The sequence below is a fragment of the Girardinichthys multiradiatus genome, chromosome 11, assembly GCF_021462225.1.
Source record: "Girardinichthys multiradiatus isolate DD_20200921_A chromosome 11, DD_fGirMul_XY1, whole genome shotgun sequence".
NCBI lineage: Eukaryota > Metazoa > Chordata > Actinopteri > Cyprinodontiformes > Goodeidae > Girardinichthys > Girardinichthys multiradiatus.
The window spans coordinates 1,182,501-1,207,111 of NC_061804.1; the positions used below are offsets into that span (position 1 = coordinate 1,182,501).

The following is a 24,611-nucleotide window of genomic DNA, read 5'->3' on the forward strand; positions in this document are numbered from 1 at the left end:
CCAACAAAGAGCTAGTCTTCCTCCTAGTTCCCCGACCAGCACCGGCTGTAACAGGTTCAGTTCACGTCAGTTAACCTTTTTTGTCCCTGAAGGCCACTTTGCTGCAGATATAGAGAAAACTCAACCAACCTCATCTACAGCAGTCCTCCCATGCTGGACTCGATGAGTCTGACAGCAGCAGCAGTGAAGGATCTCCTCAGTCTGTGGGGTTTACAGAGTGGACTTCTAGATCTCCATCCAGCCCACAGTGGATGGCCACGGTCAGGTATAATAATCTTAGCTTTCTAGAGGTCAGACAGACGGATGCAAGCTGTTCGTATTCCTGACTGAAACTGACCTGAGCCAACAGAGAAAAGGTAAGAATGGAGTCAATAAAACAGGAATGATGTTAGAAAAAATAAAGGTGCATACACTGGTTCTACCTGAGGGCCCAAGCTCACTTATCATCACTAAGTACTCCCAGGTCTTTATAACGTGGCACCAGCTCCACTGTTTGGTTGATGATCCTTGCTGAGGTGATCCAGCCGGGGCACATTTCTTTATTTACGTTTTAAAGGATCTTTGCATCGTTTTAAAGCCATTAACTACCAGGCCATGTTCCTTGTTTCCACTTGTTAGAAGCGTCACAATGACAGAATCATCTGCAAACAGTATGATGTGGGGCCCAGTGTGATGGTTCTGGCCAAACAAAAACAGAACAGGCCTCCCTAGAATCGACATGAATGTACAGACGGGAGCAGCTCCCAGCGAGGCACGTCCAGCTGAGAACCGCTGCATGGAGTCCAAACTGTGACCCAAAACAGCTTCATCTGGGATAAACCACCAAGTAACACAAGACTCCAGGGAGATGTATGGATGCTGTGTTTGGTGCTGGTTCGGAGGAAATGGGTCATAGGTAGACCAGGTTTTCACACTTCATTTAAACAATGTTTCACTGACCTGAAGCAGTATCTCCAAGTCCTTCAGAATTATTCTGCAGGAACCAGCTACTGTCAGCACAGGAAGAGAGTGAGGAAAAGCAGCCTGAGCCGACCATTCAGAACTACGGGTTCTGGAAACATCCAGAACAACAGGTACACTTCAGAACATCAACTGATAAATTGTACTGGACGCTGGGAGGTTGATCTTAATAGTTTTTATTCATAGAAAACAAATCGTACAGAAATCTGGAAACATATGCATGACATGACCCGGTGCCGAGTCCAACAGGAGAACACTGGTGAAATATGCTGTATTAATTTCAATAAACGCTACAGAGCAGTTTCCAGCAGCATTTGATTCACATGTTGGGTTTTAGCTGTGGTTCTGGTTCCATGCCCAGGCGCTGAAGGAGTTAAAGGATCTCAGTGTCTTGTTTCAGTAGTTCTTAGATGACGACCCGGCCCAGATGGAGGCATTTAGGGACTCCCAACAACATTCCTGCTGCATAAGTTCACTGAGCCCGGTTTTCCTGACGGGAGCAGATGAAGAGCTCAGAAAATCCCAGCATGTTTGATTCCAGGTTCTTCCTGCAAACCTCAGAGAGGCTCAGTTTTCACACCTTATTCCAGTTGTTTGAATGTTGGTTTCTTGTTCTATCAAAGTATTTGTTTCACGTTTGATTTGATGAAAAGCCATAAATTCTTACTGACCGACTGATGAACAACTTCTGATTTATTATACACATATTTTTGAACTGAAGGAAGACTATTAAGACACCGTGGAGATGTTTTTACTGACATTGATCTGAAGGAATATTCTTCTATACCAATAAAACCTGTTTTATAGCAAATTTACCAGAATAAAAATAATTAAACTATGGTGCATATAGTTAAAATATAGTCGGTGTCAGAGTTTCAGCAGTCAGTTCACTTGAAGATATTTTTAGATGTTTATCGACATCATTCTTCACATTTGTCTGTTTTAATGAATTATTTAATGAATTTATGGTGTTTTCAGACCGCTGAGTCTCTTTCAGTCGTTATCCTGATTGTTATCCGAGCTGCAGTTCTGCCAGCGGCCACAGAGCGGCGCTGTTTCGTCACCTATAGAACTACCTGTATTTGGTGAAGGACTATATGTTGTAAAAATCTTCCAAACTGTTATTTTTCTCCGGTTTCCCGGCTCTTTAGGGGAGTCCACTCCGTGTTTGAGGCAACTGTACGGACCATTCTTTCCGTGTTCTGGTGGACCAGTCCGGGTTCGGCCGGTTTGGACAGCTGTTTAACAGAATTTGGGTCTGTGGTTGGAGGTTTTACTGCAAAAACAAGTTAGCTCAAGAGCTAATCCTTAAAGTGCCGTGAGGGTTTAAAGGGACCCCGCAAGAAGCAAACAGGCCCCTGGAGGTTAACTTTATCCGGTAACCAAACTTAATCCTCGCTGATTAAATATTTTACCTCGGTTCCGCGTATTTCTGTTTATTCGGAGCAGCAGCTGGATCGTATCTGTGGGGATAAATGTCGTTCAGGTCCGCATTCCCATTCAGATCGGGAGAGTTTTTGCGATGGAAAATGCGATAAAGCAACAGCAGCTCCGGTGTTCAGTCCGCTGCTGAGGCGGCTGTGACTCTGCTGCCAGTGAGGCCTGCAGGTCGGGCTTCCATCGGGCTACAGTATAGCCCCTACCCGCCGTAGGAGCGTCGGAGGACGGCTTACCACGCCGCTACCGCTGGGCCTGCGCGCCGAGGGATGGAACGGATGGAAGTGGACCAATGCGCAGGCGCAGGAGGCGGGGCTCTTCGGAGATCAAACAGCGCCCCCATGATTACCAACGTCAGGTGAGTGGTATTACATCCACGCAGGAAGCACCGACTCCTGTTAAAAATTGTAAAATGTAGGATTTTTAAAAACTTAAACGTCTTATTTTAATATAAAAAAGTTTCAATATTAAAGTCAATTATTTTCAGGAGATTTTCAGTAAAAATAAGAGTCAATTTTAAAAGCATTGCTTTTGACATTTTTCACCTTTTTCCCGCTGTCCTGTTTTTAAGTATTTTTAATCAACAAATATATAAAATGTATCATGCTGCTGTTTGACTCCACAATTAAACGACAAATAAATGCTTTGGAACTTTAATGATTGTGCCTCATAACAACTCATGTTGTGACTTTAGTCTTTTTTAATGAGAACAGGCTGAGATTTAAACATTTATACATTCTCACAGCTTAAAGTTCTTTTAATGAGGTGACAGAGAAAGATTTGTCCGACTGTATGGAGCATAAAGAAGCACGCTGCTGCTCCTCCCCCTCCTGTTGCTGTGGACTGTCGCTCAGCTGGCTGAAATACTGCTGCTAGTCTTTTCCATCACTTTCAAGAAGAACAAACTTGTCTGTTTTGGAAATATTTCTTGTTGTGGAACATGAACTAGAGACTCCATCACTGCTTTTCATGTAACTCTGTTAGATTACAGTTAGCAGGTTTTACCAGAGCCCAAAGCTCGCCTTATTAACCAACAAATACAGAAATGCATCAATCCATATGCAGTAATGATAGTGAATATAGCATGACAATATGAACTGCAACAATCCAACACTTAACTCGGCACTGTTCATGTCTTTCTGAAGTAGGTTTACTCTACTCAGAATGGGATTTATATATCAGCTAATATTTATTGCAATCCAAGTATTTACTCATACAGCCCTATGCTAATACTGGAACTGAAAAACTGTGTAAAAAGCACAGTTAATCAAAACTAAGATTTTCTATGTTGCCTATCTACTAACAGTTAAATAAATGTTAGAAATGTTACGATGACTTTTATTTTAGCAACGGTTGGAACAAATGTTGCTTTGTGTGTTTCTTTTAATACTCGAGGTCATCACCTGTCAGACTCATACTGGGCCATGCCTGCTGGTTAGAAAGCAGAGCTTACTGGGAGAAGAAGAGTTTGTCCACATCTGCAGAGTATAATCTCAGATCCTCTGAAGGATGAAGTGAGTCCATGTGAGCAGTTGGATTCGTAACATAATGGTGCTCTGGGTTTCTGCCCATCATAAATCACAATAAATATGAATTTATAATTCAGTCAGTGTTTGACCCATCTACAGGAAAAGCTTTAAAAGTGATCCTTTTTGTGTTTAAAATAGAAGAAAAGTTTAAATGACTCAGAAACGGTGTTTTGCAGACCTTTAAATGTTAAACTGGAGATGATCACAAGGAGTTATCACCAAGTCAGTACCTGCAAATCAGCATCATTTCCAACCTGGTCATATGTTCATACAGTGATTACACTCTGCACAACACAGAGGAAGCCCACTTCCCACTGACAGGATGATCTGACAGGCAGCAGAAATTCATGGTGCAGCTGAGGAGGAACCTGTTGTCTGGGGCCAGTGACGCCCCCCTGCAGAAGGATGCCCTGGGCAGGAAGCCTCTGTGAGAGTCAGACAGACAGCAGAAATAGAATTAGGACTAACTAAAACAAGCACTAAATCTACCTCAAAGTGCAGTAATTTAATCCCATGTTAATCTCATGGTCATCGTGTCAGTTCGTGTAAAACAAACATTAAAATATAAACAGCAGGTGAATTATTGTTCCGTAGTTTCTTACTTTAAGCTTTGAATATTTATGCAGAAATGGAAAAAGATCTCCTCATCCAAACATGAAGATGATCAATGTTTCTTCAGACTGAACAGGAAGTCTGGAAATGCTTCTGGAAGAACGTTTCTCAGGTGTCTTCAGGTGAGAAAACTAACATCTGTCTTCCTGTCTCTCAGTGATGGGATGACCGTCTTCAGTCCCGTGTCCTCGGCCCGGTACAGACGCAGCAGCGTGTCCATCAATCCATCACAGGTGGGTAACCACAGAAGTCTCTTCTGAACAGACAGCAGGTTAGGAGGTGTCAACTCTCCATATGGCAGCATCAGATAGACCCTGGTGAGTTCTTTATGGATGGAAACCAGACAAACAGGTTACACCAGAACCATCCTTAGAACTGGAATCACTACAGAGGCAAGTTGAAAAGTGAGAGTTAAAGCACGGAGGAAGTACGGTCATGGTTTGGTGCTGCATTACAACCACAGCCGAAGGAAATGTTGATCCACTTCGTAGCATCACCATCTGATCAGAGATTTTACACCTGGAGAGAAAAACAAACTCATCAGGCATGGACTGACCTCCTCAGAGGTTGGACCACAACATCCCTAAAGCTCTAAGGAGGAGAACCCTGACTGACAACATCTGAGGAGAAACATCCTTGAAGATCATTTCAACTCTTCGCCTTATTTTATTTAAGTTTGTACATGTTCCGACTTCAGCAGGATTCTAACTAGCAGCTAGTTTCCAAAGACAATCTTGAGGCTGCTGGTCTGGTCCAGACCTCAAGCTACCAGTGTTCTGATTTTTATCTGATCAGATCAGAACATTTCAGGGTAAAAGGTTTCTCTGTACCAAAGTGACCTGCTGCAAGCAGCTGTGAGTCCTGACAAAGTCTGACATGGTTTTTAATGCTGCCGTTATGATATGCATGCACTAGATGGCAGCACACAGAACCAAAGGCCGATTTAATCCAGTAAAACTTCCTCAGCAGTTGTTTTCTGTCTAGAATTGAGAATTTCTCTGTTGGAGGGGGAATAATTAGAGCAGAAGACGGCTGCTAACCATCTCTGTCCTCCTCTTTCAGTCTGTCCTTCTGTTTCCTCCCTCAGATCGTTCCCTTGTCTCCTTTCTCCCTGAGCGGAGATAGACTCGATCACAAGAGGCCGGTGAGTCAGGCCGGTTTCCCGTGGTTTTCTCATAAATCCCATCTAAGGTTTGATGGGGGAGCTGGGATTCACTGAGTGACCTTTGTGTTTGAAACAGGACGAGAACATGGAGATGATGCTCCGAGGAAACATGCACAGACTCAGGTAACACAGAAACACGACTGTCCTGCAGTCAGAGACGTTTACCCTGCACAGACTCACCACTGCTCTGCTTCTGCCTCCCAGTTCTTCCAGTCTGATTCCAGCTTCTCCAGTCAGTCAGTGGCATGACCACACCTCAATGGTAAGTTCCTCCGCCCTTATTTTGAAGGTAGATGTTGTTTCCTGTCAGGATATTTGGAGCTGAAGAAGGCTCCAGAGTTTACACTGAATCCAGAGCAGTTAAACTGATCTGAGATCAGGTTACAGCACATTGACTCCATCCAGATCTATTTCACAAGAATTCAAGCTTAGTCAAAGTTGGGTTTTAATTTGAGTGGGATTTTAGAGTTCAGAAATAATCCAGATCACAATGTGAAAACACAATGATTGAATCTATCCAGATTAGGTTTTAAATGAATCTGGTTTTGATAATCAGGATTATAGTACTGAAAACTGCTCAAAGGACCAAATGAAAGGGTTTAAACTGAGTGTAAATCTAGATGATAATCTAGATTGGACATTTCATATAAGCAATCCAGATCAGTTTGATTAAAATTGTGTTTGAGGATATTGAGTTAAATTTGATTCAACAAACCATTCTCCCGTTGTTGAAGAGTTTTCCATGTGACGATTTCTTCATCCAAGGAGATTTTAATTTTCAGTTATCAATCCAGATCAGGGCTGATTTAAACCAGATTCACTGAATTACATCCTGAAAACCAAATCCAGATTAGAGGATCTAGATTAATATATACTGAATCAGATGTTTGGGTTTAAACCCAGAATTGTTTACACTGAATCCAGATCCGGTTTAACGCCACCAGTGCTTCCTGTTTTGTCCCCTGCAGTGGTTTCCAGCTCAGGACAGCGGCGTCACACCCAACTCCTCTCCGAGTCCCACCCGGAGGTTCAGGTTCTTACGAACACAAACAGTCGGTTTAATTCTGGAAGCTTCTGTCTGAATCAGTGCTCTGATGTTTGTGTTGGTGTCCAACAGACCTGCGGTCAGCGCCACCGTCAGATGGCCGGTGTTGACGCCTCTGAAGAGGAAAGGTAGCTCATCGTTCCCATCGGAACGCTTTAGGAAGGTTCAGTTTGAACCACTGGGAAAACTGAGGCAGCTTCCTTGCATCATAGTCAGTAACATCCTTTTGTTTTTCAGGCGGGATGGACTCAGACGGACCTCCGAAGAAGCTTTTTGTTGCCGGGGTAACAGACCCCACCCATCGCAGCAGCAGCTACACCGTCAGGTGAGGTTCAGCAGCGACACTCATCCTGACATCTGGTTATTCCTGAAAACTCATCCTGGTTTTCCATCCTCCTCAGTGTCTCTCAGTCAACGGTGGACTCTCCACCCATAGGGGGCGTCGGTCCTCAGCCCCGCCCACTTTCTCTGTCTCCTCCCCCCACCTTCACCCCCCATCACCACCCCGGACACTAAAGCTCCATGTGTCACTGTGGGCCCACAGCCACCAGCAAGAGGAACAGCAGCCCTCATCGCACCTTATTTTTTATCCAATTAGCTGCCAGCAACACTGTAAGCCCCGCCTCTTCCTGCAGACAGACACGTCACCTTGAGTTCGCCCTGGTTTCTGCTCTGACAGTGAGCTGACGTCTGGTCTGAATGTAGAGAGACAGTTCTGATCTGCTCATCAGCGCCACCTGTTGGCCCGTCACATATTTTCCTCCAGAACCCAGCTGAGGGTGGACTTGAGGACACGCTGGTTGTGTCGCTGGGCAGAAAAACGTCCTGGGAGGTTCCTGGTTGTAGCTGATGAACAGCAGCTGATCATTAAGAAGAAGAAGCAGGAAACCGGCTCGGTCCAGGACTCACCTCATCTGCAGTAGCACTCTGAAGACTCCTCTGCTTCAGCTCAAATCTCCATTTAAACCAGTCAGACCATCCTGGTTCTGCAGTTCCATGTCTTCTTCTCGGGAGTCAGGTTTTTTTCTGGGTTGTCGTAGAAGAACGTGGAGAAATATTTTCAGCCTGTTGGTGCAGATGGTTTATGAAGTCACTTCAGGAACATTTAGGAGAAACGTTTGGAGAAACGTCAGCAGAACTTTGAGGTTTTCAGGTTGGAACTGTTTCAAGGTATTTCTCTTAGAAATCCAGCTGGAAGTGTCTTCATCCCAACTCCAAACAGAAGCTGCAGAGACTGGAGCAGTTGAGTTTCTGAAGGTTTCAGAGAAGCTTCCGTTTGGAGTTGGTTTGTTAAACGTTGGAGTTGTTCTGGGCCGGGGCTCCCAGTCAGTAGAACCGGTCTTTGTGTTAATAATGTATCTATATGTACATAGTGGACTTGGTTCTTCCTCCCAGCTGTGTTCTCCTCTCTGACCGACGTCTGCTCAGATGTTTTGATCAGGTTTCCATGACAACGTTTAATTTGAAATGTTTACCCATAAAACCTCATCAGGCCCATTTCCTCCACAGCGAGGTAACCGTGTAGCCTGGTCTGCAGGTGGCGCTATAGAGTGGAATGAACATGAAGAGTCATGGTGAACAGAATGTCTCTCAAGGTCCACATATCTGCTTAGAGGGAAACAGAGTTCGGTCCGTTAAGGTCTGAGTGAAAACCTGAGTCCAGTTCATGATCCAGCAGCTTGGAGAACCATTGAGTCCAGTTCATGATCCAGCAGCTTGGAGAACCATTGAGTCCAGTTCATGATCCAGCAGCTTGGAGAACCATTGAGTCCAGTTCATGATCCAGCAGCTTGGAGAACCACTGAGTCCAGTTCATGATCCAGCAGCTTGGAGAACCATTGAGTCCAGTTCATGATCCAGCAGCTTGGAGAACCACTGAGTCCAGTTCATGATCCAGCAGCTTGGAGAACCACTGAGTCCAGTTCATGATCCAGCAGCTTGGAGAACCATTGAGTCCAGTTCATGATCCAGCAGCTTGGAGAACCATTGAGTCCAGTTCATGATCCAGCAGCTTGGAGAACCATTGAGTCCAGTTCATGATCCAGCAGCTTGGAGAACCATTGAGTCCAGTTCATGATCCAGCAGCTTGGAGAACCACTGAGTCCAGTTCATGATCCAGCAGCTTGGAGAACCATTGAGTCCAGTTCATGATCCAGCAGCTTGGAGAACCACTGAGTCCAGTTCATGATCCAGCAGCTTGGAGAACCACTGAGTCCAGTTCATGATCCAGCAGCTTGGAGAACCATTGAGTCCAGTTCATGATCCAGCAGCTTGGAGAACCACTGAGTCCAGTTCATGATCCAGCAGCTTGGAGAACCACTGAGTCCAGTTCATGATCCAGCAGCTTGGAGAACCATTGAGTCCAGTTCATGATCCAGCAGCTTGGAGAACCATTGAGTCCAGTTCATGATCCAGCAGCTTGGAGAACCCGCTTCGTTAACTCCAGCAGTGGTTTCCTTTCTGACTTCATCTTTGGATGATGACTCAGTGTGGACCAAGCTTCAGCTGCTGGACCTCACATTTGACTCCAGAATACTTTGGTCCACTTGATGACTGCAGGGAACCCAGTTGCTGCAAAACAAGCCCAAATCATCATCTCACCACCACCGTGTTTGGTTGGGAAGAGGTGTTTGTGCTGATCTGCTGTGTTTGGGTTTCTCCAAACATGGTTCTGCCCATCATGGACAAACATCTCTACGTATCCGGTCCGGAGGACAATGTCCAAGAAGTCTTCTCCTTCATCCAGATGTGGCTTTGCTAACCAAAGTCCTGCAGCCATCTTGTTTTTCAACCCTTCCAAACAGCCACACTGGTTCAGTGTCATGACCTTTAACCTGCTAACTGAAGCTTGTAGAGTCTGAGATGGAGCTCTTGGGGTTTTTGGTCATTTCTCTGAGCTTCACGCTCTGACCTTGGGATGAATCTGCTGGGACGTCCACTCCTGAGACTGTTTCCTCTTGGGAATGATCTATCTTTCTGCTGGATGATGGACTTCAGATAGTTTGGAGATGACCTGAAGATGAACCCTTCCCAGGTTGACGGGCAGCAGCAGCTGCTGCCCTGGGATCATTGCTGATGTCTTTCCATCCTGGCATAGTGTTAACACCAACCTGTAGGCTCCAGAGAAACAAACTGCTGCTGTTACAGAGGTCTTCACACTGATGGTGATCAGTTAATTTATGCATCTGATCAGCAAATCCTGGCTCACAGTTTTCCTCTTAAATCCTGTGGAAGTAGTGAGGGTGTACTTAGTTTTTCAATCACTGTTTCTGCATCTCGTTTTAGGTTTTCATTAATAATGAAGAATATGTTGTGTGTTTTTGAATATGTGAGGATCCAAACACAGCTAGGACCTGAGGACTTCTGTTATCTGTCCAGTGGTTGATTTACTGTTACCATGACAACAGGGAAGTTTGGTGGAAGGATGCAAACAGAAACCTGCAGAAGGTTAAAATCAGCGTAAAACTGAAAGCTGAGCATCGTTACATAACCAGATTCTGGCCTGTAGGAGATTTATGGAGTAAAAAGTCTGTAATTGAACCCAAACATAATGCGATTTTGCACATATTCACAGTTCTGTTCAGAACCATCATCATCCCCTTGTTTTCATTTTTATACTAATGGGTCATAGCGTCCAGCAGATGGTATCGATGGTAATATCTCGCCGGTCTTGTTCTGAAGTCTGTGGAGCCTCAGCAGGACCCACAGAGACTCGGTAGAACTGTAAAACTTTCAGCAGTCCAGAACCAGGCCCGGTTCTTCCTCTGCTTCCAGCTTTTGCACTTTCACAGTATTGTACAGTTTTCTACTTCCATCCATCGCTGTGCCTCAACGCGTCATTTCAGGGGATCGGGTTCAGAGGTCCGCACCTGAAGATCATCTGTGTCGTGTTCATATGTAGAGTCCATATAAGCTGTTCTCACATCAGTGTCTTTAATTTCCTGTGCAGAACAGAACCGGAGCGGAGAGACCGAATTCTGACATGACTTTGCACAGAGAATCATTTTATTCCTTTCCTCTGGACCGATTTGCTGCTTCTCTTTACCTGCTTTATTCCTGGCCTTGTTACCATCTCAGAGAGTCCAATCTGTTTCAAGATGGTTCTGAGTGGACCGCTCACAGCATGTGGAGCAAAGCTTTAGAACAACGGATCAAGGAGACGAATATTTCAGGAGAAACACGTTCAGAACATGTCTGTGTTTCCATGTTGAAAGGTTTCGTTACCGTTTTGAAGCCAAAGTGAGCTGGATGTGGTTCTGGAGCAGTTTGGACTCTCCTCTGAGGTAACTGGCTACTAAACGTTGCTGTACAGACACCGACTGTAGCTTTAACTCACCTTTCTGTGGATTATTTCCTATTTGCACATCCCTGTTACTGAGAGGAACTATGAAGAAGAGATGGTTCTCCTGTAGCTGGATCCCAGAGTGGTGCCGGAGAACTGGAGGAATCGGCACAAACTTCTGCTTCAAAGAAGCTTTTTAAGCCAAAAAATGTCGTAATAAACTGGGATTCAGGACAGGATTCCCGACCGGACTTCCTGCTCAGCTTTTATTTCCTTTGCTCATAATCTGGTTTCATACTGAAGTCAGTTTGGATCTTAGTTCACTTTTTGTTTTCTCAGAACCTGAAATGTTGTAGCAAAGACAGGAGAAGCTGTTTCAGTATTAAAGAGTTTCCTCTGGAAGACCAAAGTGTTTTGTTGGCAGAATATTTGTCATTTGTTTCCTCATTATGTTCAGAGTTCTGCAGCCCACAGAGACGTTCTTCAGATGATCAGAACCCTGGTTAATCCCTCTGAGCTGATCCGTTCTGCTTTTTAGCCTGAATGTTGGAAATGGATCAACCGAGGGAAAGCTGGTTAAAATCTAAAACCGGTTTTAATTGAAGAGGTCAGTTTTTGATCTGCCGCGCTGACGGTCTTCCAGGGTGAGATCCGGGTTTAAAAAGGGCTGCTGGCGTTTGGGTCACAAAGGGAACTAAAAGCACATCTGTAAATATTTCTTTCCAGCACAGATGAGACGATGTATTTTTATGAGTTCATTCCCACGAAAAGATCCCCTTCAGAGATTTTAGTGGAAACGATTCATGCACACAATAAATATAATTATATATATATTGTTTATTAAAGCTACCAGTAAAATAAAGTCTGTACTATCAAACCAAAGTGTTTTTATTTGATATATGTGTTATATATATATATATATATATATATGTGTGTGTGTGTGTGTGTGTGTGTGTGTAAAGTGGCTCCAGGATGTCAATAAACAAATCAAACCCTTTATTATTTATGTATTTCCAAATAAAAATCCTGAGTATTCATAATTTTAAATATATGGAAATAAAACCATATATTTGTAACACATTTGTATTTATACACGATATTGCCAAACGTATTGGGTCACAGTACCAAATCAATGAGTTCTGGTGTTCCAATCACTTCCATGACTGCAGGTGGTGGAGAAACTTGACTGACCTGCTCAGATTCCTGACCTCAACCTTCTTGAACACCTTTGAAATGAATTAGGGTCCATCAAGAAACTGGACCTTATAGATTAGGAATAGGACCTCATTAAAGTTCACGTACATGTAGAAACAGACAAATACTATTGGCAACACAGTGTTGGCATGTTGGGTTTAAATCTGATTTAGATTTTAATATCCACACAGTTTAATGAAATTAAAACAGGATTTGGTCAGCTGAGCATTAACACTCAAAGGGTTGATCAGACAAATAAGGGTCTAAACATTTATTCAGAAGAAACTGCAGCAGACAGAAACTTGCGACTCCATCTACGGCTCTATGAATCCCGGATAACCGCCAGAGGTGATGTATTTTAACAAGGTCATGAGGAATCTGCAAAATCCACAAGAACAACACCTACCTAGAAGGCTGCTGTTGCAGGATGCTTTGTAGCCGATGGGGCGTAGTCAAAGGTGTCCTGCATATTACATCCATTGGCATTCCATTCATGGCAGAAACTGGGTCATTGGACCTGTTATGGAGTGGCACCTTGCTCCAGCAGGGAGAGGCCAACACTGCAAGGTGTAAGTTGAAGCAATCACATCCACAATCCAGTGTGCAAGCCGTTGTCCAGAATAGGCCCCACCTTTCCGTAATTCAGCATAGCAAAACAAAATGGCAATTCATCTGCCGCAAGGTTGCTGCAGAACTGATATGCAGTACACCTCAAGCACACAGACAAGACACAGGCTCAAGAGGGGGCCTTAGGGGTACCTTAGGGGTAATTGATTTATCTCACCTGAGCCATCAGGGTTCCACCAGCAACACGGCTGGTCTGTGGATTGAGCGTTCAGTTCCCCCACCCGTTTTGCAGAAGCCACTGCCAAAAGCAACACAGTCTTCATTGAGGCCAATTGGCGTCCAGCAACAGAGAAAGGTCCCATACTGGGCGTTGCCACAGGGCCCACATGTGGACGCAAGTACCTAGCAGCTCTCAGGTACAGTGCAACATCAGCCCACAGAACAACCCTTCAGCTTAACATGCCAACGAGAAATGGCAGCCACATACACCATTAAAGTGGACAGGGATCATCCCAGACCCAGCAACACCTGAAGGAAGGCCAGTATGTCAGAGACTGAACAATGTACTGGGTTCAGAACCCTCACAATGGTACCAGTCTTCACTTGCCAGCATAAACAACACGCGTGGACAGTAGCCATGCACTTGCCTTCGTGTGGCACATTCTCCCCATCATATTGTGAGAAGGTGGAGCCTGGCCTCACAGAGGCTAGCTGGAGCAAAGAGGAAACCAAGTCCTCGTCAGTCAGAAGAGAACCACCTAAAGGACTCTATACCCTTCCTGAAGAACCCTGAGGAGAATCGGAAAAAACCAAGGTGAACGGGGGAAAAGCGTAAAGGAGAGTTTTGGGCCAGTCATGCAGCAATGTATCACAGCCAAAGAACTGCTGCTGTCTGTCAGGGAGAACCAAAGGGGACAGTAATCTCCAAATGGAGCAGCTGTGGTCTGGGCCTCGTCTGACTGCTCCTTTGTCCCGGTTTTATTACTGGAGTTTTTCCACTGAGTTCCCGCCTCAAAGTTTTATGACTTTTTGTTCAAGATTTGGGGCGATCAGCTGCTAGTGTCAAAGGGCACTGCCCACCATCTACCAGCTGATCGCCGACATCGAGACATCAGCACCAGGAGAACTTCTCTTTCCATTTAACCCAAATAACACATTTTGTCCATAAAACTACTGGTTTGATCTTCAGAGACAATCAATGCGCAGATATTTTCTTTTCTTATTGTTAGGTAGTCGTTTTACGCCCTTCAGTAGAATAGTGCTTGTTAGTTAGGTGAAGGTTTTTGGACCAGAATAATAATTATATCAGGGCTATATGGTCAATAAATGTTCACATATATAAAGAGAAGCGTTTGTGTTTATTTCATGCAAGAGTGATTAATCTGTGACAATAAGGTCAAAGTTCCCCCACTGATCGGTGAAGCGGCTGATTAAACAGTGACATTTAGCATGGTTTTGGTTAATAATTATCAATTATTAATGAGAATTAACTAATTGTAATTATTAAGTACAACTAATAATGATTGTTGATTAAGAAATAATTTTTGTGAATTATGATTTTTAATAATAATTTTTGCTAAATATTAATCAAGAATCATAATCCTTCCACGACCAATCAATGGAGCTGAAATTTGGCGCTGACCGCTGCAGGAGGGGGAGGAAAATGGCATTGGAAGTCCTAGGTTATGTTGACTGGACCCAGTCGACCTACTGGTTCTTCTGGTGTTTTTTTGGTAATTGTTCTGATTTTTCCAGTTTGAGCTGAAAGTCTCAGTGAATCTGGATAAAACCGGATCAGCCTGCAGCTAAACACACTGAAACATGGACCTCTTTGGTTCAGTTACATTGACCCGCTGTGTAACTCGGTTAGGTCCAGTTGAACCTACTCCAGATGTTCTGAATGATCAACCAAATAAACTATTTCTCTGAGCAGCAGGAAGGAACAGAAAACACAGAGGTTTTACCCAGATGCAACAGCGGTTTTATTTTTCACTGGATGTCAGATTATCAGAACCCTAAAACTCTCCTAGACTTTTAGTCCCAAACATATAACTGTTTTTATGAGGATCTAAGTTATAGGCAGGGATTAAATAAGGAGTTTGAATCAGGAGACAGGCTAAGAGATCAACCACATCTTCATCTGCAGCTCAATGTCTCAAACTGAAAACTGATGAAAACTAAGGAAAACCTGCCCTGATGGCTTTCTGTCACCTCTCTACAACAATAAAACACTGACGGGCGACGGCAAGGCAAGCAACTTGTCCTCTTTCAAAATAAAAGCATTCAAGGAGGCGGTGAAGCTTCTCCAGAGATGTCAGCGGGACAGAAGAGGAAGGTCACTGGAGTTCATGATGAGGCTGGAGTCCAGATTGAGGCTCTCTGAGAAAACAAGAGGAACCGTGTTAAAGCCGAGATCATCTGTGGAACCGGAAAGTAAGATGTCATTTCTGAGCAGGAAACGGGATCAACCACTCTTGAATGATTCCAGGAAGGAGAATCGATCAGGACAGGACATAACTATAACGAATACATCTCCTACTGACCTTGGTCAAAGTTGAGCTTTTTGTTGGCGGTACCGTCGCCGAGTCCTTCAATGTCCACCAGGTCACTGTTCACGTCCGAGTCGTTTAGAGCGCTGAGCGTCACGTCTGCAGGAGAAGATGGAGAAATCAAAGGAGAAATCTGGAATGTTCCTTTATGGAGCAAACAAGTCAGGAATCACTGAGCGGAAACATGGAGTCCGTTTTGATATTTAACTCGTTTCACGCGTCGCTCACCTGCTGTCTTCTGTTTTTTAATGGGTGGGGCTAATGATGGGCTGTTCTGCATCCCTGTTGGCACGACAACCTGCGAGGTCGGCACGGTGATCATAGTGGGAGCAGCTGCAACGGAGGTGGGCGTCATGGAAACTGCCGCCTTTTTGACAGTTTTCTTTGGAGATTCGGTGGAAAGGGGGACTCTGCTGTCCTCATACAGCTTCCTCTTCACCGTGCTCTTTATCTGAGCGCTGCAGGAGAAGAAAAGCAGCTGTCAGCCTATCAACTCCAACCTCACCTGATTACACAGAATCAAAGTGAAAACAGGGCACACAGATTACGGTCTGACGTCAAGGTATCATCAAAGCTCAATGAATGAAAAAGAACCGAATGACAACAAAGAAAGAGCAAAAAAAACAAAAACAAAAGAGGACAAGACTAAATAACATCAGATAAAGAAAGAGACAAAACCAACGCCCCAGAAAACAGGAAGAGGCTAAAAAGAAGCCATGATGAACCTAACTGACCACAAGGAATCATCATCCTAAACATCTCTAATGATCTTGATGTGTTGGTGTTCAACCTGAATCATCTGCATTTCCCTCTGTCAGCCTGCTCTGTGGAACATCTGGTTCTTGGTCTGTCTCTGTACACTTCAGCTTGGACATGACCATCATGGCAGCATGGAGCTCAGAGAGGCTTTCAGTTTAATCTTAACTCAAGATCTTCAGCTGAAGTTTAAGTTTGCAGTGGCTAATGGACCGGGTCAGTACCTGTCAGTCGGTTTTAAAAATCCAAAAATAAACTTAATGTTTGTCTGTTAAAGCTGCTGCATCATTCATCCTCTGAACACATTTAAAGATCAGTCCCTTCATGACCTCTACTGTGTTTTTGTAGCAGAGCAGCTGGATCTTCATTGAAACATGTTTGTAGAACCAGTTGGGAGGAACCTCCTGAATGAGGTGAACTGCTCCTTTAAGACTTACACAGTGCGCTCTTTGATCACAGTGCTGATGTTGTTGAGGTCGTCTCCAAAGCGACGCACAGCCAATCGCAGCATCTCGATCTCCGTCTCCGTCCACTTGGCTCTGAGGACGAACACAGCGTCACTTCAGTTCAGTTTGTCCTGCCAATAAAGAACTGAACTGCTGTTTCCAGCTGCCTGTTCTGCTTTTAGAAGGAAAACGCCTAAATGGAGAACTAATGCTTGGCTTGTCATTAACTGCCTCCATGCTGATGGCCCAGAACAGCGTTTATTTCAAGGAAAGACCAGAGTCTTGTGTCTGTGAGGGACTTGATCAATACAACAAGCTGAATTCATTTATTAGAATATGTATGCTTTAACTGTTTAGATACAAAAATACACCAAACAGGTGTAGCAGAAATATTTTAGGACTAGTTTATAAAGTTTTCTCCGGAGTTCCACAGGGATCAATCCTTGTTACACTTCTTATTTAGCTCTAGGGTTTAGAGATACCAAATAATCAACACATTAAATACAGGGGTTGGACAATGAAACTGAAACACCTGGTTTTAGACCACAATAATTTATTAGTATGGTGTAGGGCCTCCTTTTGTGGCCAATACAGCATCAATTCATCTTGGGAATGACATCTACAAGTCCTGGTGACTGTGCAGGCCATGGGAGATGTTCAACTTCACTTTCATGTTCATCAAACCAATCTTTCTCCAGTCTTGCTGTGTGTATTGGTGCATTGTCATCCTGATACACGGCACCGCCTTCAGGATACAATGTTTGAACCATTGGATGCACATGGTCCTCAAGAATGGTTCGGTAGTCCTTGGCAGTGACGCGCCCATCTAGTACAAGTATTGGGCCAAGGGAATGCCATGATATGGCAGCCCAAACCATCACTGATCCACCCCCATGCTTCACTCTGGGCATGCAACAGTCTGGGTGGTACGCTTCTTTGGGGCTTCTCCACACCGTAACTCTCCTGGATGTGGGGAAAACAGTAAAGGTGGACTCATCAGAGAACAATACATGTTCCACATTGTCCACAGCCGAAGATTTGCTCTCCTTGCACCATTGAAACCAACGTTTGGCATTGGCATGAGTGACCAAAGGTTTGGCTATAGCAGCCCGGCCGTGTATATTGACCCTGTGGAGCTCCTGACGGACAGTTCTGGTGGAAACAGGAGAGTTGAGGTGCACATTTAATTCTGCTGTGATTTGGACAGCCGTGGTTTTATGTTTTTTGGATACAATCCGGGTTAGCACCCGAACATCCCTTTCAGACAGCTTCCTCTTGCGTCCACAGTTAATCCTGTTGGATGTGGTTCGTCCTTCTTGGTGGTATGCTGACATTACCCTGGATACCGTGGCTCTTGATACATCACAAAGACTTGCTGTCTTGGTCACAGATGCGCCAGCAAGATGTGCACCAACAATTTGTCCTCTTTTGAACTCTGGTATGTCACCCATAATGTTGTGTGTATTTCAATATTTTGAGCAAAACTGTGCTCTTACCCTGATAATTGAACCTTCACACTCTGCTCTTACTGGTGCAATGTGCAATCAATGAAGACTGGCTACCAGGCTGGTCCAATTTAGCCATGAAACCTCCCACACTAAAATGACAAGAGTTTCAGTTTCATTGTCCAACCTCTGTACCTGTCTTCTTTTTCTATAGATAACTAGATTACTTTTACCAGCAGATATTTCGATAAAGCTGTGGTTATGAAGTTGCTGGGATTGTGTACAGAGACAGAGAAAAGAACATCTGAATGATCTGATTTAATGACAATTTAAGTGATCTGACTTTAACAAGTGTGACCTCCACCTCAGCTGTCGGCAGCGTTTTAAAAGACTCAATCATTGTGTTAGCCCGCAGGACTGACTCGGGTCTCAAAGAGAGTTAAATCCAGCATCAATTTTCCAGACATCTGTCGGTAAGTCAGAAATGTGTGACTGACAAGCATCTGTGTGTGTTCGCCTCTCACCCTGCGGGGCTGGAGTCGGACACCGGGTGGAGCTGCATGGTCAGTTCGCCCAGCTTGGTGAAAGCTGCTCCAGCTGCTGAGAAGATCTCCCCGACCTGCAGACAAAGTTCAAACACGAGGTCCAACATAAAATCTGTTATCCAATTTTTTAGCATATTCCTCTCAAGGAGCTGCTTAAGTGTAATTTACAAAGAATGCACTACTTTTTTTGAATCATTTAATCTATTCATGACTATGTTCTATAAAATGAATAGAATTTCAATACAGTTTTACTATGTTTACATAATCTGAACTATTTAGGTTTTGTTCACTCTAACCTCCAAAATGTCAGGTGTCAAAAACCTTGAATAAAATGAACACAGGAATGAACTTACAATGAAATATTCAGGCAATTTTAAGTTTAAAAGCTTTTTCACATACCAATAATTAGAAAAGCTATTAACTGAAAAAACATTCAGCCGATCACATGGGGTTCTAATTATGAAGTTAAAGAAATAATACAGTAAACAGGATGTTGCAACAAAAAAGGCTTTTGGTTCTCTCTCAAATATTGAAAGAAAGTGTGTTACTTTCTTCTCATCTACTTGGCTGGCACATTTTTCAGCTAAGATGGAAACACCACTGTACAGCTAGAAAAATACTGTTTTAATCATAATCATAATCATTCTGTTTAAAAATGGCCCACACAAACTGTTTTCAACGTTTAAAGCGAATACAGGGGGTGCATTTAGACACCTAATTAATCTTGTCCTTCTCTTTATGTACGTATGCACTTAATTATTCTGTTGTAAAGGCCTCCCCACACACTGATGGGGACATTTATTTAAAATCCCAAAACAGAACTGCTTGGTTCTAGAAGAAACTATGGCTGTACAGCACCAACAGCTGCTCTGATTTCATCCCAATCTGCTGTATGAAGGGGTGGGGGGTCCAACACTGGTCACCATGGCAACACGCCTAGTGTTAGTCAGACTACTAGTGAGTGTAAAGATGTAGGTCATCCTTGCTAATGAGAAATAAAGTGGATATTGGTTATTATCAATAAACACTGAAACATGAATTTGTCCACTTTGGTTTTGTAAATAAACTGAACTGAGCAGAAGAATTTCATTTCAGTTTATTTCTATAGCAACAATTCACAACACGTCGTCTCAAGGCACTTCACAAAGGTCAGGTTCATACATTCCAATTAATCCTATACTGAACACTGATGTTTTATATTTTTATTAATTTTACACATACATAAAGTTAGTCTATCCCGACTTTATCTGTAGACTCTGTTTATTTTAGCCAAAAAAAAAACTATTCATTATGTTTAGTTTTTATTTGTATAATAGCAAATATTTTAAAATTGTGAAATTTCTGAATGAAGTTCTGTGGGCGTAGCTGGGAGATTAGCTCATTAAAGGTTCGGACACCCGGATCGGACCATTAAAGGAAAAGATATATAAAAGCAGGGGACAGCTTACCTTAGCAGAGGCTGACGTCATATTTAAAAAGCGTTTGTTTATTTAAACAAAATCACAACAAAAACAAAACTAACACGAAACTGTTAGCCACAGTTAGCTTCAGTTAGCCTGCTGTTGTTAGCGGCCCGTTGGCTCCATTTAAGCTTCTGTGCGTTTAGTCTAAAACAGCGCTAAGCTCCGGAAGTTCCTCATCCAATAGGAAGTTTTAATGTAACCGCAAATAATTCAAAAAATACATATTTTGGCGGAATATAACAATACAGAACAACAACGGTAGGCAGACAGTGGCGAACACCGCGATTTTACCACTTCAATGCTATTGGTCGGTTTTCAGGGGAATAGGCGGAGCTCCGATCGTGTCCGGGTACACCCGAGCGCTGAAGATCAGCTGACTACGACGGTCTGTCCTTCAATGGATCGTTTCTGATTTGTTTAGATAATCAAACGGAAGAAATAAGATTTGATTAATTGATTAATTGGTAGGTGAACGCGGACATGCCGTCGCTTTTGTTCTGCGGACCGAAGATGGCCGCCTGCGGGATGGTAATCAGCATCTGGGGTGTCATTATGCTGGTAAGAACCTAAAGGGGAGCAGACTACTTCCTGGACACAATCTGTAGCCGGGATCAGTCGGGTTTATATTTAACGCAGACGATGAAAGGTTGTATTATTTGTGTCAACTTTATTTATAGGCGCTATTAAACCAATACAACACAATACACGTTATTCCACAGAATAATTCCTGGGATCCAGTAGGTTATCAGCATGTAGACGGATCCCAGGCAGGTGGAACTGAATGTACGGTGGCTGCAGACCTGTCTGTGTTTAATTAACGTGACGGGGGGTGGCTAAAAACTGGACGTGAAGGTGGATAAACCGCAGGTTATCCAGTGATTGTGATCTTTAAGACGGTGTTAATGAGTCTGTGTGTTGATCCTGACGGTGTTTTACTCCACCATGTCAGTCAGTCGGTTCCCTTTAGGCGAGTCATGTGACTTTTCCATTTTCCCCTCATGTGACGCTCCACAGAGGAAGCCAGTTTATTGTCCACGTTTCAGATGTAAAAAAGAAATTCAAGTGTGGTTCTTCGCTGCAGCCTTCAGAAGAAATGGCCTTTACCAAGCAAAGTAAAAGTTTTTGCACCCCACTCACATTTTGCTTCAATGGATTTAATGTAACACATCAACACAAAGTTATGTATAGTGTTTTTTTTTGTTTTTTTTACATTTTTGCAAACAACGTCTGAATACTGTGGTGTACATTTATGTTCAGTCCCTCTGAGTCAGACCTTTGTAGAAGTTCTGCCAGTTCAGTCATATTGAATGGAGAACATCTGAGAACATTACTTTCTCATTGTATCTCCAGTCTCAAGTCTTCAAGAACCTCTAACAGGTTTTCTTCCAGGATTGTCCTGGATTTAGCTCCATCTGACCAGCTTCCCTGCTGAAAGAAAGCAGCCCAACAACATGATGCTGCCACTGCTATGTTTTCTCTTTCACCTCAGCCATGGACCTTTTGTTTTTACACGTTTGCCATCAACCATATCAGAAGATGCTGATGCTCCCTTTACCTCCCCCTTCCACCTGTGTGTCTCGAGATGTCAGATGAAGAGAAAACTGGAGAGACTGAACCAGAATAAGGCTGGAGGTCCAGATCATGTCAGCCCTGGAGTCCTGAAGGTCTGTGCAGAGCAGCTCTGTGGGATTCTGCAGCACCTCTTCAACCTTAGCCTGGCCCAGAAGAAGGTTCTGGTGTTGTGGAAGACCTCCTGTCTTGTTCCGGTACCAAAGAAAACTCACCCATCAGTCCTCAATGACTATAGACCTGTTGCCCTGACATCTCACATCATGAAGGTCCTAGAGAGACTCCTGTTGGCCCACCTGAGTAAGCAAACAATAAACCATCAGGACCTCCTTCAGTTTGCTTATTGCTGTGGAGTTGGAGTTGAAGATGCCATCAAACACCTGCTTCAACAAACCCACTGTCATCTGGACAAAGCCAGCAGCACTGTGAGGATCATGTTCTTTGATTTGGAGATGCAACTGTGAAGAAGGGACAGAGCAGACTGTACTTCTTGAGGAAGCTTAGGTCCTTTGGTGTTTGCAGCAAGATGCTGCAGATCTTCTATAAGTCTGTTGTGGAGAGTCTGATCTCTTCTACCATCATCTGCTGGGGAAGCAGCATCAGAGCCAGGGACTTAAAAAAGCTCAACAAGCTGATAAAAAAGGCTGGTTCTGTTCTGGGGACTCCTCTGGAACCTCTGGAGATCAATGTGGAAAGACAGATTCTTCATAAAATGAAGAACATTATGGAGAACCCTGAGCATCCTCTTCATCAGACTGTCCTACAACAACAGAGTGTCTTCAGTCAGAGGCTTCTTCAGATCTGCTGTAAGACGGAGCTACAGGAGATCCTTCCTGCTCACAGCCATCAGCATCTACAACGGCTCTTTGAAGAAACCTTCATAATATGAGCTACAACAACATTTAATTTCCCTTTGGGATTAATAAAGTATTTTTGAATTGAATATCAGTGTACACAACATTTTCCTTAGAGATGAACTATATTTACTACGGCTGCAGCTAACGATAATTCTAGTAATCAAGTATTCAGTTATTCTACTGATTCATCGGATTTAAAAAAATGGCACAGCAGATTTTTCATTTAACTTCTTCAGCTTATTTACAGAAAAACACGAAGGAGAAATGCAAGTAAACAAATAATTCGATTTCTTTTTTTAAAACCAAAATCAACATATTGCCTAAAAAGCATGTTGTTAGTGAACACATGAACATGTGTAGCAAAGGATGCATCTGCAGCTAAAAGTTCTAACGTGTCTGAAACTCGGCCCGTTCTGGTGGACCAGCACAGCGCTGCTAGCGGCATCTGTGGCGAAAATGGTCACAAACAAAACAGTGCAGAAAGGGTCACTTTCATATTGCATTCTGGATTTTTAAAGATGTCTTTAACATTAAAAATCAGAATGTTATCCAGATAAAATAGAGCTCTTGTAGTGAACTTAACTCACAAGTTACACTTTTCTTGTTTTTTTAGTGCAAAAACAAAATGAGATTTTATACAGAACTTGAGCCAGAAAAAGCTAAAGCTATGTCACTGGAGGAGTTCTGGATCGAGCATTTAAATATGCTCAATCCAGATTTCTCATCTTAAATGTAAATATATTTTGCACATTTTTGTCCTAATTACTGCTAAGTGGGCTGTTCTTACATTAATTAGTCTGTAACTTTATGATTATCCCATTACTAAATTAGTTGATTTCAATAATCGAATAATCCGATTAACTGTTTCAGCCCTAATAAATACTAATGACATGACTTGTAAATGGAACTAGTTGTGCCAGATAATTTTATTTAAGGGTTTCAGATTAAAGGGGGATGAATGTGTCACAGAAAGTGTTAAAAACTAAAAATCATTATCATCCATAATTATGCCCCACTGCGATCGTCCGCAATAGAAAAACACAGAAGGTCCTGGTTGGAATGGAACAAACTGGGGTGTGAATACTTTTGCGTGGACCTGTAGTTGGTTCTCTGTGAACGGCGCCGCTGTGTCCTCATGTTGAGCCTCTCTGCTGTTGTCTTCCAGGCGATGTTGGGGATTTTCTTCAGCGCCAAGTCGGCCGTTCTGATCGAAGACGTCCCGTTCACTGAAGAGGACATCCGGAATGAGTGAGTCATCACAAACCCAGCAGAACAAGTCTTCATGTTGTCTGTGGTTCTGTTCAACAGAACCAGAGTCGGTGAAAAATTGGCTTTTTAGGTCATCTTCAAAATAAAAACTCTCTAGATAAAATGTCTGTGACAAGTCCATATATTTACATACACTGCAGGGTTTATAACCGATGTCTCTGTCAGATATAAAACTAACACCAGAACCATCAGATACTGCAGTGAGTCCAACAAGGAAAACACGTCTTATAAGTTTGCCCCAGGGTCAACGCCTTGTATGAAAGCCGCCTCGTTGGCGTTTCACTGATTTTACACCTTTCTCCAGTAAACTTCCTCCTGAGCAGAAGTTAAACTAAACAAACTCAGAGCCTCTAACCAGCAGCAGATGGTAACCAGTCTTTGATCTGTCTCACAGTAAGAACCCGCCTCAGAACATCTACGCTCTCTACAACCAGGTGGGCATCAACTGCTTCATCGCCGCCGCCGTCTACGTGGCGGTGGGCGCCATCTCACTCTGCCAGGTGCGGCTCAACAAACGGCAGGAGTACATGGTGACATAAAGAACAGCGGGGTGCCTTGGCCTGACCTTTGACCCCCTGATGACAGTTCACCACCCAACCTGGTCCCAAATCAAACAAGGGGGCGGAGTCAGGCTGCACCTGGATAATTTATTCTGAATTGCATTGTTTCCTGTTGATGTTTGTTGTTGTTGGATAAAGTGTTGAGAGAGACCAAACGTTCGATTCCTAGATTCTGTCCCAGTTGGACTTAACGAGGAGACGTCTGTCCACTGAATCGCTGTAACTGGTGTTAGTGCTGAAGATGTTAAAGCGATCAAACCATTCTGCTGGATGCTCCTTTACAATAAAGTGTGAATGTGATTAAAAATAGGGTTTGTTCTCATTTTTTCAGGTTGGTTCATCTTACACAGGTAGGCAACTC

At 43.5% G+C, this 24,611-nt stretch overlaps 4 protein-coding genes and 1 long non-coding RNA gene across 10 annotated transcripts in view; 2 read left to right on the plus strand and 3 right to left on the minus strand.

The window, feature by feature from the left end:
* Positions 1-2,730, minus strand: part of im:7136398 (schwannomin-interacting protein 1) — a 21,249-nt gene extending 18,519 nt beyond the window's left edge. Inside the window, exons 1-4 of one of the 2 annotated variants that reach the window (XM_047378808.1) lie at positions 2,376-2,730; positions 423-1,051; positions 130-337; positions 1-45 (exon numbers count right to left, since the gene is read on the minus strand). The exon at positions 1-45 is cut by the window's left edge and continues 676 nt beyond it. The gene's annotated coding sequence lies outside the window, so the exon portion shown is untranslated. The remainder of the gene's footprint in view (positions 46-129; positions 338-422; positions 1,052-2,375) is intronic. The other variant, XM_047378807.1, reaches the window with a different exon arrangement.
* On the plus strand, positions 2,624-11,907 carry LOC124876211 (P2R1A-PPP2R2A-interacting phosphatase regulator 1). The gene is made up of 9 exons (XM_047378809.1): positions 2,624-2,755; positions 4,696-4,771; positions 5,626-5,682; positions 5,780-5,826; positions 5,908-5,965; positions 6,672-6,736; positions 6,821-6,876; positions 6,986-7,073; positions 7,150-11,907. Exons 1-9 carry the CDS (start codon positions 2,667-2,669, stop codon positions 7,262-7,264), a joined length of 651 nt encoding a protein of 216 aa, XP_047234765.1. The 5' UTR covers positions 2,624-2,666; the 3' UTR covers positions 7,265-11,907.
* LOC124876212 lies at positions 4,698-6,009 on the minus strand. 2 transcript variants are annotated; one of them, XR_007040246.1, is made up of 4 exons: positions 5,884-6,009; positions 5,579-5,762; positions 4,970-5,057; positions 4,698-4,862 (listed from the first exon to the last, which is right to left on the minus strand). It is a non-coding gene; the product is annotated as an uncharacterized LOC124876212 (long non-coding RNA). The 2 variants fall into 2 exon arrangements; XR_007040245.1 differs by having other exon boundaries at positions 4,698-5,057.
* A 2,842-nt stretch (positions 11,908-14,749) lies between the features above and the next one.
* Positions 14,750-20,293, minus strand: c11h17orf49 (chromosome 11 C17orf49 homolog). 4 transcript variants are annotated; one of them, XM_047379391.1, is made up of 6 exons: positions 19,981-20,285; positions 18,512-18,606; positions 16,534-16,635; positions 15,569-15,798; positions 15,335-15,484; positions 14,750-15,170 (listed from the first exon to the last, which is right to left on the minus strand). In XM_047379391.1, the coding sequence occupies exons 1-6, from the start codon at positions 19,999-20,001 to the stop codon at positions 15,106-15,108; spliced, it is 663 nt and encodes a 220-aa protein (XP_047235347.1). In that variant the 5' UTR covers positions 20,002-20,285; the 3' UTR covers positions 14,750-15,105. The 4 variants fall into 4 exon arrangements, with proteins under 4 accessions (XP_047235347.1, XP_047235348.1, XP_047235349.1 ...); XM_047379392.1 differs by having other exon boundaries at positions 15,335-15,439; positions 19,981-20,276; XM_047379393.1 differs by lacking the exon at positions 16,534-16,635 and having other exon boundaries at positions 19,981-20,293.
* A 43-nt stretch (positions 20,294-20,336) lies between these two features.
* Positions 20,337-24,557, plus strand: rnasekb (ribonuclease, RNase K b). The gene is made up of 3 exons (XM_047379395.1): positions 20,337-20,553; positions 23,587-23,669; positions 24,085-24,557. The coding sequence occupies exons 1-3, from the start codon at positions 20,476-20,478 to the stop codon at positions 24,227-24,229; spliced, it is 306 nt and encodes a 101-aa protein (XP_047235351.1). The 5' UTR covers positions 20,337-20,475; the 3' UTR covers positions 24,230-24,557.
* Positions 24,558-24,611: the final 54 nt, after the last annotated feature.

Bases quoted from the DNA above. Each gene is read 5' to 3' on its own strand.
- rnasekb (XM_047379395.1), top strand. From the start codon at position 20,476: ATGCCGTCGCTTTTGTTCTGCGGACCGAAGATGGCCGCCTGCGGGATG. The intron at 20,554-23,586 runs GTAAGAACCTAA...GTTGTCTTCCAG, and splicing joins TCTGGGGTGTCATTATGCTG to GCGATGTTGGGGATTTTCTT. The intron at 23,670-24,084 runs GTGAGTCATCAC...TCTGTCTCACAG, and splicing joins GAAGAGGACATCCGGAATGA to TAAGAACCCGCCTCAGAACA.
- c11h17orf49 (XM_047379391.1), bottom strand. From the start codon at position 20,001: ATGACGTCAGCCTCTGCTAAG. The intron at 18,607-19,980 runs GTAAGCTGTCCC...CTTTGTCTGCAG, and splicing joins TGACGTCAGCCTCTGCTAAG to GTCGGGGAGATCTTCTCAGC. The intron at 15,485-15,568 runs GTGAGCGACGCG...TGCTCCATAAAG, and splicing joins TAAAAAACAGAAGACAGCAG to GAACATTCCAGATTTCTCCT.
- LOC124876211 (XM_047378809.1), top strand. From the start codon at position 2,667: ATGGAACGGATGGAAGTGGACCAATGCGCAGGCGCAGGAGGCGGGGCT. The intron at 5,683-5,779 runs GTGAGTCAGGCC...TGTTTGAAACAG, and splicing joins GACTCGATCACAAGAGGCCG to GACGAGAACATGGAGATGAT. The intron at 5,966-6,671 runs GTAAGTTCCTCC...TGTCCCCTGCAG, and splicing joins GGCATGACCACACCTCAATG to TGGTTTCCAGCTCAGGACAG.